Source organism: Geotrypetes seraphini, chromosome 4 (assembly GCF_902459505.1).
Source record: "Geotrypetes seraphini chromosome 4, aGeoSer1.1, whole genome shotgun sequence".
Lineage (NCBI taxonomy): Eukaryota > Metazoa > Chordata > Amphibia > Gymnophiona > Dermophiidae > Geotrypetes > Geotrypetes seraphini.
In genome coordinates, this window is record NC_047087.1 from 126,259,249 (window position 1) to 126,276,718 (window position 17,470).

A 17,470-nucleotide genomic window follows, 5' to 3' on the forward strand; every position below is an offset into this window, starting at 1 on the left:
CAGAAGCAACATGGGATACAACTATATATAACAAGATTTTTTAAAGCACCCCTACATAAAACAGAATACAGATTCTTCCCAGCTGAAGGGCTGACTGACATCCAAGAATCAACTTGGAGAAGCATAAATGCCCAGTAGGCAGGTGCAGGAAGGACAGGGCGAGAGTTTAGAATGTCTCAACTTATCCACTGGAAAAGAGCTTACCAGGGTAAGTACATGATCTCCTTTTCCAGTGCAATAGGTGAGACATTTTAGACAAGTGGGATGTACCAAAGCAGTCCCTAAATGCTAGGGCGAGCTAACTGCACCGGCCTGCAAAACAGAGGACCTAAAGGCAGAGTCCTATCTCGTTGCCACATCCATTCTGTAAAACTTGGCAAACGTATGCAAGGAGGACTACATTGCTGCCCTGAAGATCTCTTCATGGGAGACCATATTAGCTTCGGGCCATGAAAAAGCCATAATCTTAGAAGAAAGCGCCTTAATGGTGGTGGGAGACTGTTTCCTGGACAGAATATAGGCTAATGAAATGGCCCACGGATCCATCTGGATATCGTGGCCTTGGAAGCTGGAGCACCTCGCTTGACAGAATGAATCAGCACAAACTGATGGTCCGAGAGACAAAACTAGTTAGTGACCTCCAGAAAGCAATGGAGCATTCTGCGTACATTCAGCTTCCTCAAAATGCAATCCTGATTTTCAAAGACCAGACACCGAGAAGCAGAAGAGTTGCTCTCTACAAGAAAGAGCTTGAAGTTCTGAGACACATCTTGTGGATGTAGCAGCGACCAGAAAGACAGTCTTAAGAGACAAGGCAAGATGGAAGCATCCCAAATAGGCTTAAAGGGAGCTTTGGTAAGGTCAGACAGCAACAGTTTGAGGTCCTGTGAAGGGACTGGTGACTTCAATCAGCGGTCTGATGCAAAAAGCCCCTTTCAGAAACTGGCAATGGCAAGATGAGACGCTAAAGACTAATGATGGTCACGGGCTCTGAAACAAGAGAGCCCAGCCAGTTGGACTCGAAGGAATGCCACAGTGAGGCCTTTATCTAGATCAGTCAAAATAAAAGTAAGAACCACCAAAATTGGAGTGGAATACAGCTCTCTCTGCTCCTGGTCACTCCAAAGCCTGAAAAGTCTGCCGTGCCTGAGTGTAGGCAGACAGTAGTCAACATCATAGACTCGAGAAATGTAGGAAGAACCACCTCCGAATAGCCTTTATGCGCTAAAGCCGTGCACTCAATAGCCATGCTATAAGAACAAAACAATTCATGTCCTCCATGGAGCCTGAGTAAGTAAGTCCGGAGGTGCACAGAACCAAAGGCTACAACCCCTGCGAAGACGTAGCAGAACCGCGTACCATGGTCTGAAAGACCAGTCTGGAGCCACCAGAATGACATGACCTGGATGGGTCGCTAGCCACTGAATGACTTGGCCTAGCAAGGGCCAGGGAGGAAAGACATACAGGAGAAATCCCTGAGGCCAGGTTTGCATGAGAGCATCAAGACCTCTGCTGCTGGGCTTGGATCTTCGACTGAAGAATCGAGGCATCTTCCTGTGCTGTGCCATGGCCATGCTGATGAAGCGGGGCTGATCCTTGTGCCACACATTGGCTCAGAATGCTGCTGAGGACAGCTCACACTCACCCATATCCACAGGCTGTCTGCTGAGGAAGTAGGCTGAACATTGTTGATTTCTACCACATGCGGTGCTGAAAATACCTGCAGATGACGTGCCACCCACAGAAAGAGAAGATGGGTCTCCTCAGCCAGAGAGGTTCTCTTGGTCCCTCTCTGGCAATGAACCTAGGCTACCACCAAAGCGTCGATGGAGAAGACTCTGACCACTTGGCTTTTCAGAATCGTACCAGAGCCAGTCGATTGGCCATGTCCAACACCGCTGAATGGAATGACCATTGCAGTAGGTATCCTAGCCCCAAAAGCTGGCATCTGTCATCACAATGACCCAGAAGGCAATCCTCAGCGATACGCCCCTTCAGATCAACTGCAGGAGAAGCTACCAAGCCATGCTGGCCCGAGGTCTATAACGCATCCTTCTGCGGAGCCCAGCGAGAGAGTAAGGCATGCTGGAGAGGACGCATCTGCACTGTTGTCCAAGGGAGCACATCTTATATGGCTGCCATGGACCCTAAGCCCCGAAGACAGTCCCATGTTGATGGAGCTGGCTGCTTCAGGAGTGAAGAAACCTTGAGCGCACAGTTCCTATCTGCTTGCTTCTGGAAGATAGACGCTCCCCACTGCCATGTCGAACAGAACACCCAGATATTCCAGATATTGTGTGAGCATCAAACTGCTCTTTCTGTAGCTCACAATCTAACCAGAGCCTATCAGAACGTGAATCACCGGATCCACTTTATATCCACCCTCGGCCAAAAAGGGAGCCCTTAACAGGCAGTCATCCAAATTGGATATTCTTGCAAACTCATGCTCTGTAAATAAGCTGCCATGACCACCATCACCTAAGTGATGGTACGGGAAGCCGAACCAGTCCAAAGGGTAGAGCCGTGAACTGGTAATAAAAATAAACTTAAAAATTATTTTTTTTAATATGAAACCGCAAGCAATTGCGATGGGCTGGAAATATCAGAATGTGCAAGTAAGCTTCCATGAGATCCAGAGGCAAGAAATTCTCTGGGGCCACTGCTGCAATGAGAGATTGCACCATCTGCAGGCGAAAGCATGAAATCATGAGAGCCACATTTACGTGCTGGAGATCCAGAACAGGCCTCCAATTGTTAGAGCCTTTCTTTGGCACGATGAAATATATAGAATATCTGCCTGAGCCCTGAGAGGCCTGGTAGCCCCGACTCTATAGCTGGAATTTCCATCAAGCATTGAACAATGGCTTGAACCTTGAGCGCTTTGGCTGGTCGACCTGCGGGAGATCAAACAAACCAATCCATCAGAAGCCAGGTAAATTCCAACTTGTAGCTTGACTGAATATGTCCAAGACCTACCAGTCAGACGAAATGATAGCCCAGGCCAGCAGGAAAACTGAAAGTCTGCCCCCTATCCTATGCATGAAAAAGGAGGCAGATGGCTGGGTTTGCCTGTAGCCAGAGTATCACTGCCGGGAGCTCTGGAAAAATCTCTGAGAAAAGGCAGTCGTATACGGGCGGGATCATATACAGCCACTAAAATTAGAGTGTCCAGAACCTCTAAACATTTTGGGTCTGCTATCAGACCAGGACTTATGGCGATAGACCACCACAGAATTCAAGAGATCATCCAGGCCCTTGCCCAACAATAACTGCCCTGAAAGGGAAGGCTAGCCAAAGGAGCCTAGATAGTGGAATCACCAGCCTATTGTCTGATCCAGAGCATCCTGTGAGGAGAAATGAAGTATGCCATTATCTGAACTAGTACTCGCATAAGAACATACAAGCGTCAGCAACATAAACACCACCATCCAAAAGAAGTTGAGGAGGAGGCTCCACAGCCTCAGTCTCCAGAGTGTGCAGCTGAGACAAACAGGTGCGAGGGACAAAGGATGCCGCCAAAGCACTCAATGTCAAAAGCAGCTGAATCAAAAATCCTCCAGAGGACAACATTCACCTGATGGTCTTGCATATCCTTAAGAACCATAACACTTGCACTGGGAAAAGAGGTGCATCTAATCAGTTGCGCAACAAAAAATCCACCCTAGGCTGACCCAGTGCCAGCGGATAAAAGTGAAACATGGTCCATGCTATCTTAAGAGCTCCATCCAGAGAGATAGACTGCTCTGAGATTAAAATGGTCATATCAGGATGCCAGTGGTAGGCAGTAGACTGGAAGCGCACACCACAAAGCCAGGAGGAAAAAGTGGACAGAGCCGGTTGACCTAACCAAATTCAACTCCTGCAGAGACTTAGAAATAAGATCTGACAAAGCTGCTGCTGAGGACTCTGAAGAGTCAGAATACAGTTTCTGATCTCCCGTGCCTAGAAACGCTGTGCTGTAGAATAAAGGGCCATCATCCGAAAGATCATCCAGATCAGGATCAGGCAGCACTGAACAGCAGTAGACTGAGAAGAAGACATGCACATAGAAGAAATGCCGCTTAGAGACAGATCAGAGGTAGAATGGGATGCACAGGAAAAGAACACCTGCTGTGAAACTCATTCCACAAATATGCCATAAAAGCTGAGAAGGTCTCCAGCTCCTGGGGCGTAGAGTTGCCTTCAGATGACTCAAACATGTGTTTCTTAGGCTGCGGAGGCTCCGCAGCCTTGCACATGGAACAATCAGCCATGCCAAGCCCTGAAAACAAAATAGGTCACCCCACCGGGCTAGCCGAGCGTCTAGTCACCTGCTTAATCAAGGGAGAGGCTAAGCTTTGCACTACCAACACTCCCGGTTGCGCCATATGACACGTGGTTCAAAAACACTCCAAAGGCACCTAAATTGTGCAATTGTGGCAAGAATTCACACTAGGAGACTCCAAGTACTCCATCCCAACAAGTTTTGAGGCAAAAATTGTAGTTTTGGAGAAGCAGGGAACCCTTAAAAAATATTGCTAAAAATCCAAGATGCACCAAAATTGCAATATGTTTCACATATAGCAAACTAGAAAATCAGCGATTTTAAGATTTTTCAGGTGGGGGGCATGCAGAAACCTTCAAAACTGTTGAAATTCAGACCCCCCTCCCCCAATTGACAGCTTTTACTCATTGTGACCTGTGCTCTTATCGTAGCTGCAATCAAAATACCACTGCCTCATGCTGGGATGCCTCTGCAATGCTACTCTTTACACTGCCAGTCAGACTCCAGAGGCGCTGAAAACAGCTTGGACCTCCTACAGATGCCTAACAGCCTGCGCCAAACTTCGACAACAATAGGAGAAGCAGGATTGGCTTAACTCCTTAGAAGCAGATGCAGGCTGACTGAAGGGTACTACCAGGCCTGTCAGCTGCAGACCGAAGTCAAACACAGGCAGAGCTGAAGAATCACTTGAAGCACAAGAAATCCTAAAAAAATGGATGAAAAACACTGATTAAAATAATAAAAAGGAGAGAACAGAAGAAGCACACTCTTGCTGGCACACATGCAGAAGGGAAAAACTGCAGGCGGAGCAAGAGACCACACTGAAGTAAAGCAGCGTCACAGAAAAAATCTGGATTAAATTCCTTCTGAATATGGTAAGCAGCCATTGGAACACAATCCACGTATTTAGATTGTCTCACTTATTGCACTGGAACATCAGTATACTGTACTGACCTGAGGAAGGAGGTTTTGACCTCTGAAAGCAAATTGAAAAATGTATTAGTCCAATAAAATGGTACTTTCTTATTTTCCATTTTTTTTTTTATTTGTTAATTTGTAAAGTGATGATTGTTATTTGTTAGTTTTTTTCAAATTTACATCAGCTATCTTTAGATTTTGCATAGTATTAGGGGGTATATGTCACTGTTTCTGCTTCTGTGGTCTTGGATTTTATGCAGAGTATGGCTTCTTGGAGGTTCAGTTTAACTTTTGTCTACATATTTCTATTTTTAGTTTGTGATTACTTATTCCATACTGGGAAAGGGTGTATCTGTGTTCTGTGTGTATTAAAAGGACATGGTTTTCTGTTAGCATTGACTGTGCAGGATCGATCTGTATTATTCTGGTTTGTTTAGTTTTACAATGGGTGTATTGATGTTCTAGGATTCACTATAGTGTTTAAGATGCTGCCTTTTCCTAGGTGCACCCTTGTTGTGTGACTTGTGGATTATTACTAAAAATAATTTTTTTTATATAGAGGAGGGGGTGTTAAAAAATAATCGGCCTTAGGTATACTGGGTATGCCACTGGTCTCAATTAAAGTCCAATTATTTGACACCTTTCCCACTAACTAAAGCTAGCTTTTCTCACATTTCTGCTACCACAGTAAGAAGGCCGCAACCCAGCATGAGCATGAAATTGTTGCTGCTGGAAAAAGTGGGATGGCATCTTTAGTGCTCATCTTTAGTAAAAGACGCTCCTTAGAAAGTGAACCCTCCAGAGACAGAAAAATACCCACTACACATGAATGTATACCACTTTATAACTTTCAAGTTTGTAGGAGGTATATGAATAATAATAATAAACAAAAATGATCAATGTACTCACTTGGGCAGCCAATGCAACAGAATCTGAGCCATGAACTGCATTTTTGGTTTCATCAGTGCCAAAACTTGCTCTGATGCTGTTTGGAGCCTCACTTCGAGCAATGCTAGGATCTGTGGGGCCCATTAACTTTTTCCATACAGATACAACCTCATCTCCTAAAATCTCAATGGCAAAGATGGGTGCACTGATAATTAAGCCTACAAGATCACTGTAAAGAAAAACAGGCATGTCTATGAAAACATCAAGCAGAATAATCACATGAACATCTTAATCTTAATATACCATAAAATAATTGTATTATTGTACTAAAACTTATTTCTATAACAGCTATTGGAATATCAAAAATTATTCTAAGGTAAATTGTGACATTTGAAAACTGATTTAGTCGTAAGATAAACATTTTCATTAAAAGACAATCTTGAAAAAAAAATATGGGCCTTTCATGCTCCTGGCACCCTCTTTTACAAAGCCCGATAGCACGAGCCATTGCGTTAAATGCTCCAATGCCCATAGGAATTGAATGGGTATTGGAGCCATTTGCCACATTGCTTATGGAGGGCCCGAGTTAAGCTCCAAAATTGTCTTTTTAAATATTTATTATGGCTCAGCACCTAAATTCATATTTAAAATTTCACTAGATTTCTAAGGGTTCCTTTTACTAAATGGCAGTAGAGGTTTTTAGCGCGGGCTAGTGAGGTAAATCTTTTGACACTCATAGAATTCCTATGAACATCAGAGAATTTATCTTGCCGGCCCATACTAAAAACCTCTAGAACCGTTTGATAAAACCCAGCGTAAATTTAGGAGCATAGAAAGTAGGTAGCAATATGGGTGGATTTTTTTTTTTGGGGGGTGTGTGTGTGAAAAAAGATTAGGAATTTACACTGCTTTTTAGCAGTAGTTCATAAATGAGGCTCAAATCTAGGCAAATAACTCACAGGCTTAAATTTATAAGCGTGGAGCGGCATATTAAAAAAAAAAAATGTCCATTTTGGGCCTAAGTCGCTAATCACCCAAAGTCAGAAACGTCCAAAGCCCATTCTCGAGAAATACATCCCCAATTTTTTTTTTTTTTTTGAGACTCGCTAAGTCATCTATCTTTATACCCCATTCTCATCCAAAAAAATCGTCTAAGTCAAAAATGCCAAGAACCTTTTAGACGTGGACTGGCCATCTGACATGGCAACTGAGTAGTGGGGCACTGCTATGAACTTCACAAAAAGGGTGCCATATAAACATCTCACCACAAATCCCTTGCAGGTCATGGTGAGCCCCCCAAAACACACTATACCTACTTGTCTACCACCCTAATAGCCCTTAGGGCTGAAGGTGCTACTTATATGGTAGTACAATAGGATTTTGGTGTGTGCACGTTTCACCATGAATGCAGTGGTTAGAATGGCTTATGGGCCTGTGCCGTTCTCTCTATGGTTCACTAGCCCACCCCCAGACTACATAAGTCACCTCTATGCAGCACTACAAGGCTTTCCTATGCCAGGTGCTGATGTTCTGGAGGCAGGCATGTATGTTATTATTCCAATTTTTATGGTAGGGGAGTGTCAGTGATCACTGGGGAAGTGTGTGGGGGTCTCTAATTTGTTTTCTTACTCTTTGTGACTCTGTACAGTGCTGCATGTGTCTAGTAGCGCTATAGAAATAATTAATAGTACTAGTAGTAGTATCTACAGTGGTTGTCTGGTCACTTAGGATACCTTCTGGGCACTTATACCTGTTTTTAGATTGCCCAAGTCACAACGTATAAGTTCCGTCTAGGAACATAAGAATTGCCGCTGCTGGGTCAGACCAGTGGTCCATCGCGCCCAGCAATCCGCTCATGCGGCAGCCTCCAGGTCAAAGACCAGTGCCCTAACCGAGACCAACCTTACCTGCGTTCGTTCTGATTCAGCAGGAACTTGTCCAACCTTGTCTTGAATCCCTGGAGGGTGTTTTCCCTTATACCAGCCTCCGGAAGAGAATTCCAGTTCTCTACCACTCTCTGGGTGAAAAAGAACTTCCTTACGTTTGTACGGAATCTATCCCCTTTTAACTTTAGAGAGTACCCTCTTGTTCTCTCTACCTTGGAGAGGGTGAAAAACCTGTCTTTATTTGCTAAGTCTATTCCCTTCAGTATTTTGAATGTTTCGATCATGTCCCCTCTCAGTCTCCTCTTTTCAAGGAAGAAGTGGCCCAGTTTCTCCAATCTCTCACTGTACAGCAACTCCTCCAGCCCCTTAACCATTTTAGTCGCTCATCTCTGGACCCTTTTGAGTAGTACCGTGTCCTTCTTCATGTACGGCGACCAGTGCTGGACGCAGTATTCCAGGTGAGGGCATACCATGGCCCGGTACAGCGGCATGATAACCTTCTCCAATCTGTTCATGATCCCCTTTTTAATCATTCCTAGCATTCTGTTCGCTCTTTTCGCCGCCGCCACACATTGCGCAGACGGCTTCATTGACTTGTTGACCAATACTCCCAAGTCTCTTTCCTGGGGGGGTCTCTCCAAGTACCGCCCCAGACATATTGTATTCATGAATGGGATTTTTGATACCGACATGCATCACCTTACACTTATCCATGTTTAACCTCGTTTGCCATGTCGCTGCCCATTCTCAAGCATGGTTATGACGCGTTGCAGATCTTCACAATCCCCCTGCGTCTTCACTATTGTGAATAACTTCGTATCATCTGCAAATTTAATCACCCCACTCGTCGTACCCATTTCTAGATCATTTATGAATATGTTGAAGAGCACGGGTCCAAACACCGAGCCCTGCAGCACCCCACTGGTGACATTCTTCCAGTCAGAGTATTGTCCATTTACCCCCACTCTCTGTTTCCTATCCGTTAGCCAGTTTTTAATCCACATGAGTATTTCACCCTCTTTTCCATGGCTCTCAATTTTCCGAATTAGTCATTCATGCGGAACCTTGTTGAATGTCTTCTGAAAATCCAGATATACAATGTCGACCCGGTTACCCTTGAATATCTGCCTGTTTTCCCCCTCGAAGAAGTGCAGCAAGTTCAAGGAAGATCGTCCTTTGCTGAAGCCGTACTGACTGGTCATCAGATTGTGTCCGTCAAGGTGATCAACGATGCGGTCTTTTATCAGCGCCTCTACCATCTTTCCCGGTACCGAGATCAGACTCACTAGTCTGTAGTTTCCCAGATCTCCTTTCGAACCTTTTTTGAAGATCGACGTAACATTTGCCACCTTCCAGTCTTCCAGAATCTTTCCTTATTTGATCGACAAATTGGCTATTAGTTGAAGCAATTCAGCTATAGTCCCTTTCAGTTCCTTAATGACTCTTGGATGGATGCCATCCGGTCCCAGGGATTTGTGTCTCTTAAGCCTATCAATCTGCCTGTATACTTCTTCTAGACCAGGGGTAGGCAATTCCGGTCCTCGAGAGCCGGAACCAGGTCAGGTTTTCAGGATATCCACAATAAATATGCAAGAGATAGATTTGCATCTCAAGGAGGCAATGCATGCAAATCCATCTCATACATATTCATTGTGGATATCCTGAAAATCTGACCTGGCTCCGGCTCTCAAGGACCACAATTGCTTACCCCTGTTCTAGACCGACCGTCAACCTTGTCAATTTCCCGTCTTCGCCTCCAGCGTATAGCCTGTCGGGTTCCGGTATGTCGTGTATATCCTCTTTGGTAAATACAGACACAAAAAATGTGTTCAGTTTATCGGCGATGGCTTTGTCCTCCTTTAGCACTCCCTTTATTCCAAGATCATCCAACGGTCCTATCGCTTCCTTTGCCGGTCATTTCCCCTTAATATATCAAAAGCTTGAAGTTTTTCGCCTCCTTGACTATTTTTTCCTTGTAGTCTCTTTCGGCCCTTTTTACCTTTTTATGGCACCTGCGTTGATGCTGTTTGTGCTTTTTCCAGTTTTTGTACGTTTTTGACCTTTTCCATTCCTTAAACGAAGTCTTCTTGTCTCTGATCACTTCCTTCACCGCTATAATGAGCCACGCCGGTTCTTTGTTCTTTTTCCTCTTGGATCCTTCGTTGAGCTTTCGATTAACGCTGCAGGACGACTAAGTCTAAGACGGCCCTCATCTCGCCTACCTCCCGCCCTCACCACTCCTTCAAAAATGCCCCTTTTCACTCTGAGCGTACAGCAGCATTGAAAAGGCCTAATCTGTTTTTAGATATGTCTAAAATCCGTTTCAATTATTGGCACTTGGACAACCTGTCTTTTTGATCGTCCAAGTGCCAATTTAGGCGGGTTTTTAGACATATTTCCATTTCAATTATGTACCTCATAACATTTAAGTTCCTAAATTATGATGAATTAATAACTGAAAACTTGTGCTTCTAAATTCTGCTGATAAAAGGACACAAATTTACGAGCATAAATTTAGGAACTCAGCATTTTTTGAATATCACATCAAATTTAATACTTTCTAGTCTACTATAATAAAATGCTAAGTGCGCATGCACACTCTTACCGCCGTGTTCCCTGATCCCTGATCTGTAGTTCCGTAGTCGGCAGGAGTGCGCATGCGCGCTTACAACGCATCTCTCTCTCGCAGACCCCAAGGAGATGTGCGGGCTTGCCGGCTCAGGATCCCTTACACTTCATGGACTGTTCAGCACACACAGCACCTGCACCGGGGAAGCGCGCAGGTCATCCAGCCAGCGTGAGGAGGGGCTACCAGCATTCCGGCCGCAGCCTCGCACTTAGGTAATTCTCGGCGGCAAATGCGACCCTCAGGCTCGCCCTTTCGCGTGAGGAAATCGAGGTGCAGACGACACGCGCATGTTGAGCCCCAGCTGGCGCCAAAACGCAGGGTGGAAGAGGCGCTCGCGATGGGTAGAATATGTTGGGTGGGGAGAGGGTTTCAAGTGTAGGGTTTATGATCTTATAATGAATAATGGGCTTTGAGGGAGGGTGGGGGGAGGGTTACATTTATATTTATAGGATATAATGATAAGATGTTCAAGTGGTATAATTAATAGTGTTTATTGTGAATTTTTGTACACTTGATGAAAGTTTAAAAATGAATAAAGAATTAAAAAAAAAAAAAAAAAAAAAGAAATGATATATGGAAGTTATGTAAGTACAGGCAAAATTCTAAACTGCGAGTCAGGACCCCAATGGGTTCACAAAACCTGCCTTTGGGATCACAACCTAGGTAGGCTCACCATAGGTGAATCATTATTCTGCGCCTTATTTGGCCACAATCATGGAGTCACAGCCTCAAAAAGATTGGGAAACACTGTTCTAGAAGAAGAATACTGTGCAAATATGAGGATTGCATGAAAAGTAATGCCTTCATCTGCATAACGTTTTAAAATGAAGATATTATAATATAAAACTAAAATAATGCTTCAAACTTGCTCTTTTATTACATGGATTTGATTTTCTACAAATTTGCCACATATTTCTCCAATGATGGACAAGTTTTTGAAAGCTGTCACAAAAGAACTGCACATTTTGTCTCTTCAACTAGTTTCTCATGGTTCTTTTGGAAATAGATGTAAATAGCATGGCACTATGTCTGGGCTATATCACAGATGTGGTTAACACTGCAAGACCCATCCTCAGTTGATACCAAAACAATCAAATTCCACTAAAATATAAGAAAGGAGAAGGAGAGACATGGGAAACTTCCCTAGCAACAACATATTCTGCTGTGCTCTGAACAATGATCAAACAACAGAACAATGATCAAACAATAAGCAAACAGTGAACAATAAATCATCTGCATGAGTAACCAACAGCCAATTTGCACTAAGTGCAACAAGCAGGGGCTAGAGAACCTTTCCAAGGGGAAAGAGAAAAGGAAGCCCCCCTGTTTCTGTAATAACGTCTCTACTTAATCTTAGATACAGTAGAAGAGGTCCCTATACAGACACTGTCAATGTCCTAGGCAGAAATCAGGCGAATCAAAAAACTGCAGAGAGGGCAGTTTGGACTCCTGTGTATCTTAACAGAACCCAGATTATCGAGGTAAGAACCTAATCTGTCATTCTGTTACATATACACAGGAGTCTGTACTTTAGCTGATGCACCAAAGCAATGCCATATATGTCTAGGGAGGGACAGATAAGCCTGCCTGCAGAACCGAGGACTAGAGAATGACACAGAGACAAATTTTTCCCCATCCCCGAAGGAACTCATTTCCCATCCCAGCAAGTTCTTTTCCTGTCCCTGCCCCATTCCTGCAAGCTCTGTTCTATAGAAAGGTATGTACTGTTTTTGAGGTGTGTGTGTGTATGGGGGGGGTCAGTGACTACTGGGGGAGGGTGGGGAGGGACCATTACTTAATTCCTCCAGTCCCGAGTTAGAATGCACTAAGCCAAAATTTCACTCTTAAATACTCACTGGAGAAAAGGTTTTGCATGGTGATCTATGTAGAAGTCCATTGCTTGATCCCTACAAGAGTTTTAAAATAAATTTATTAAATTAGTATATAAATACAGTTTTGAAAATTACTATTTCATCTTAACTAAAAACCTGCTGTATTATAGTCACAATTGCAAACGTAATTTTACTTAAACCTCCATAGCCTATAAATTGTTCATAGATCCCAGAGCAAACAAACCTCTGGTTTTTTTGTTGTTTTGTTCATAGATCCCAGGTCAGAACCTAAAATAATTAAAGGGCTCCACTGATTAATTAATGGAGTTCCCATGGACTTAATTGACACTAATTGAGCACTGATCTGGCCATGTGTTATTCTGTTACAATGGGCACCAAAACTGAACTGCTCGCAATTCACAAGGAGGCATGACCATGGGAGGGGTAAGGATGGGTCAGAGGCATTCAAAAAAGATGCACACAGTGTAGTGGGGACCCACACCCAATTTTGGTGCCATGATTTACACTAGGTTTCAGCTGGTGTAAGTTCTTGCACCCAAAGTTAATTTTGGTGCTCAATGCCATTCTATAAAGATTACTCATCTTGGAGTGCCCTTTATAAAATAGCATTGAACACAAAATTTTATCGGCACTGTTTATAGAATCTGATCCAAAATGTATATATGCACATAGAAACACAACACTTTATTACATAAATTTTCATCCCAAACTAACAGAACAATTTAGCAGGTAAAGGAAATTATTCACCACATAGAGATAATTTTCTATTAAGACAAAGTTATGCTTCGTTGAGGCTACCTCAAAACAGTTAACAGTGTTTTAAAAATGCTCTGAATATTCATCACAATTTGATCTACTAATATCAAATGAAAAAATTTTACAACTACCACTACTACTACCACTGTTTAGCAACCAAATCAGAAATACTGGGGATAATTTTCAAAGGAATTTGCACATTAAATAGGCATTTACCCATAGGAAAGGTGCTCTTGCTTCTTTTGTAGATAGAAATATGTGCGCTCTCCATAGCACGTTTACTCTTCCCTGGGGGGGAAGGGACAGCACCAAGGGCAGGGTTAAGGTAGGCCCTAAAACACATAAGGAGAAATCCCTCTACTTGCCCCATATCATGTAAACTAGTGTTAGAATATGTTGTACTAACCAATCTAACCATTACATAATTATATATGAGGTGTGTTGCTTGGTTAAATCCATGTGCAATGTAGATCTAATCAGATCAATATTCTGATACATTTGTTTTAAAAGCAATCAAAAGTTTTCCACAAATTGTGCCAGTGTTTTATAGTTTATCTGTATGTCATTTATTTATTTTATCTCAACAGAGATAAGGAGAGTAATTTTATTTAGGACATTCAGGTAGAAAAACAGTTGTTTGGGTTCATGCTTTTTTAAATGGTTTTGCGAGTACATTTTCTAAAACATATATAGCACCAGCAAGAAAAAATATGTTTTTGGCGGGCACATATCAGAAGCCATTTTAATTAAAAAAAAAAAAAAAGCAAAGTAGTATCACTTGGGACTATGCACACAAACAACATTATTTACAAGTATAACCAGTAATTCTGTTACTAACCTCATGGGCGACTTTCAACCCAATTGTTAGTTCTCAAATCAAAAAGGCTATGACTTCAGTAAATACTATTACTTGTCCCCAAGATCTTTTTCCATCAGCCTATTGGGACTCCACAAACTGAACTTACTATCTTTTACTGTTCAGATTTTTATCTCTAAACTCAGGAATTTTTCCTTGAAACACGGAAATTAGTTCTAGACCATCCTTTATTGAAAAGGCCTAGTTTGGAACCTTCTGACTGTGTAAATTATTGCCCCATTTCAAATTTGATCTATTTATCAAAGATATTAGAATATATAGTCTTTCAGTAACTTTCAGAATTTGTAGAGAAATTTTTGGCATTATATCCTTCTCAATTTGGTTTAGGGCAGGACACAGCACAGAGACTATTACTCTTATTAAATGAAATTCATAGAGCATTTGAGCAGGTCAAGGCAATATTTTCAGTGTCACTCAATCGACCATAACTTTTGATCTGACAGATCACAGCATTTGACATGATTGATCGTTTAAGGTTGCTTAGGCTGATCTCAACTGTGCTTGATCGGTTTTCTTCCTATCTTTCAAATTGTAAATTTCAGGTCTCTTTTCATCAGTCCTTTCCTTTCGGTCAAACTTTACTCTGTGGTATTTGACATGGCTCAGTACTTTTTCCGCTTTTATTCAATATCTTCCTCAGTCCGCTAACTACTATTGTTTAAGCTTTTGGAATCAGCACACATTATTATACAGGTGGAGTAGCATAATCAAAACATAAGTTTAAGTCTGATTTGGATGTAGGGTACTAGTCACTCAAAGTCAGCAGCGGGAAAATGTCCACTCTCGAAAAGTACATCTAAAATATATATTTTTCAAAAATCATCTATCTGGACGTCCTGGCGTTTGATCATCCAGACCACCACTACGTCTATCTTTATACCACATTCTCGACCAAAAATTCATCCACGTCCCAAACACCCCGAACAAGACCTTTTGGACGTGGGAGGGGCCAGCATTGTGATGGACTTGCCACCCAGACATGGCAACAAGAGCAGTGGGGCACCTTACAGGGCACTGCTATGAAGTTCACAAAAAAGGTACCTCATAAACATCTCACCAGAACTCCCTTATAGGTTATGGTAAGCCCCCCAGAACACCCACAAAACCTACCTGTCTACAACCCCAATAGCCCTTATGGCTGCAGGTAGCACCTATATGGCAGTAGAGTAGGGTTGTTGTTTTTTTTTTTTTTTTTTGGGGGGGAGGAATTCATGGGCGCACATGTTTCACCATAAATGTAGTGGTTAGCATGGCTTAGGGGCCTGGGACCTCCTTTCTATAGACCACTAGCCCACTCCCCACCCCCGGCTATTTAAGAGTCCTGTGTGCAGCTCTACTAGGGTTTCCTATACTAGGTGCCCGATTCACGATTCGAATCGATTCACCTCGGGTGAATCGATTTGAATCAATTTACAACGACAAGAAATCATCCTCCCGATTCGGTGACTGACCCTCCCTCCTCGTCCTTAAAGCAGGAGTGGCAGTGCTGCCTCTTGCTGGCCGACTACTCCTACTTTAGAGGGCGAGTGTGGAGGGTCAATCGGGTAGTGCTGATGTCTTGCTTCCCTGCTGGCCTCATGCTGGTGTCCGGCTTCCCCCCTGGCCTCCAGGCATTAATTTACCTAATTTCAGCAGCCTGCATAGGATCGCTGGTGCTAGCGATCTTTGCAAGCTGCCATAGGTCTTCGGAGCTGTCTTCTCTCTGCTGTGGTCCCGCTCCTCCTCTGATGTCAGAGGCAGGATCGCAGCAGAGGAAACAGCTCCAAAGACCTATGGCAGTTTGCATTACAGACAAAAGTCTTCGCCACAGCCTTTAAAACCTCACGTCATCTGAGACGTATCGCGTGCACTTGTAATTGGCCTTTTACGCTGCAAGTGGTGACAGAGAGGGCTGGAGTTATTTTAGTATAACCTGTTGATTGGAAAGTAGCAAACCTCGCTGGTAGTGGGGTAGGCTGTAGCTCAGGCCGGCAGTTGAAGTCTGGGCAAGTTCTGCACATGATGGGTGTAACCTGTAATTAAAGCTTAGGAAAACCGAAGAGAGCTACTTTCTGGGTTGGTGCGTTAGGCCTAGAAGCGTGCAAGTTACACCTTTCATAGTGCATCTCAACATGTGTTTTAGTAAACGTAGATGCCTGCTGTTTTAAAATAAGTCTGCAGAAAAGTTTTTCATAAGTCACTTACTACTGAGTATAATAGACCATCATGTTGTTGATGTCAGCTGTTCGATTTTTACATGGGCAAGAAAAGAACTAAGGGTAGAATGCCACAGCCTGCTTAATCCTTAGAGCTAATGGGTATGGTTCAGAATTGATACGTGATTTATTCGACTTTTGGTCTAATTGTGGTGATAGATAAAGACCTGTATGGTCCATCCCATCTGCCTAACAAGAACCTGCTTGTCAACATGTTTGCAAAGAATTGGAGCAAGGCAGCCTTAAAAAGGCATTGTTAAATGTAAACTGGGATGTTTGTTAGGACTGTCAGACAGATACTAAAGAAAAAAATAATTCAGAAGAAGAAGAATCCGGTGCAAGTTATTCAGTCTAGTTATGTCTAAAGTGTGGTCATCGGATACACGTGGCTGTGACAGGAATTCTCAAGACCAACATGCCTTAAAACATGTTACACCCAGGTCCGAATTCCATTGTCTAGTTCTTAATTTGGGGAACTGGAGTGTATGGTGCTATGTATGTGATAATGAAGTCCCTTACAACAGTTCAAATCGATTGGGTCAGCTTGTAGACGATATTAAGAAAAAAGCCCTTGCTGAAGCTTCCAGAACAATTTCAGAAGAGCAGGAAAACAAAGATTTTGAAAATAAGAAACTGGAAAAAGACTGCAAGAATGAGCAGGAAAAGGAAAAATATGGGACTTGCAAAGCAGAAAAAGAAGCACCACTTCCATCATACTGTGATAGAATGATAGTGAAGGGACTCAGTAATCTGGGGAACACTTGCTTCTTTAATGCTGTTTTGCAGAACTTGTACCAGACATCAATTCTGAGAGAGCTCTTAAAGGAAATTAAGATGACTAGAATGACTGTCCAGGTGGAAACTCTGGACCTATCCGTTAATGAACACTGTGTTACTATGTAAAGGTCGCTAGCACCAGCGATCCTATGCAGGCTGCTGAAATTAGGTATATTGATGCTAGGAGGTCAGGGGGAACACGCAGGCCTTCCGGGGGGGGGGTACAGGCCTTCAGGGGGGGGACAGTCCTTCAGGGGAGGGGGCCCTGGTGTAGAAGTACAGGGAAGGGGGAAGGGTTCAAAGAGACGTGCATATGCCAGTCTTTGGGGAAAAAAATAATGGGTCTAAAAACAGAGGAGAGGGAGAGAGATGGTGGACAATGGGATTTAGGGATGAAAGGAACAGAAAGGGAGAGATGGTGGACCCT

At 43.1% G+C, this 17,470-nt stretch overlaps 1 protein-coding gene across 4 annotated transcripts in view; it reads right to left on the reverse strand.

The window, feature by feature from the left end:
- NME7 (NME/NM23 family member 7) overlaps positions 1-17,470 on the reverse strand; it is a 237,040-nt gene that overhangs the window by 136,852 nt on the left and 82,718 nt on the right. For all 4 annotated transcript variants that reach the window (XM_033942041.1, XM_033942040.1, XM_033942044.1 and 1 more), the window contains exons 5-6: positions 12,442-12,492; positions 6,092-6,299 (exon numbers count right to left, since the gene is read on the reverse strand). In XM_033942041.1, coding sequence (XP_033797932.1) covers positions 6,092-6,299; positions 12,442-12,492 — 259 coding nt within the window. The remainder of the gene's footprint in view (positions 1-6,091; positions 6,300-12,441; positions 12,493-17,470) is intronic.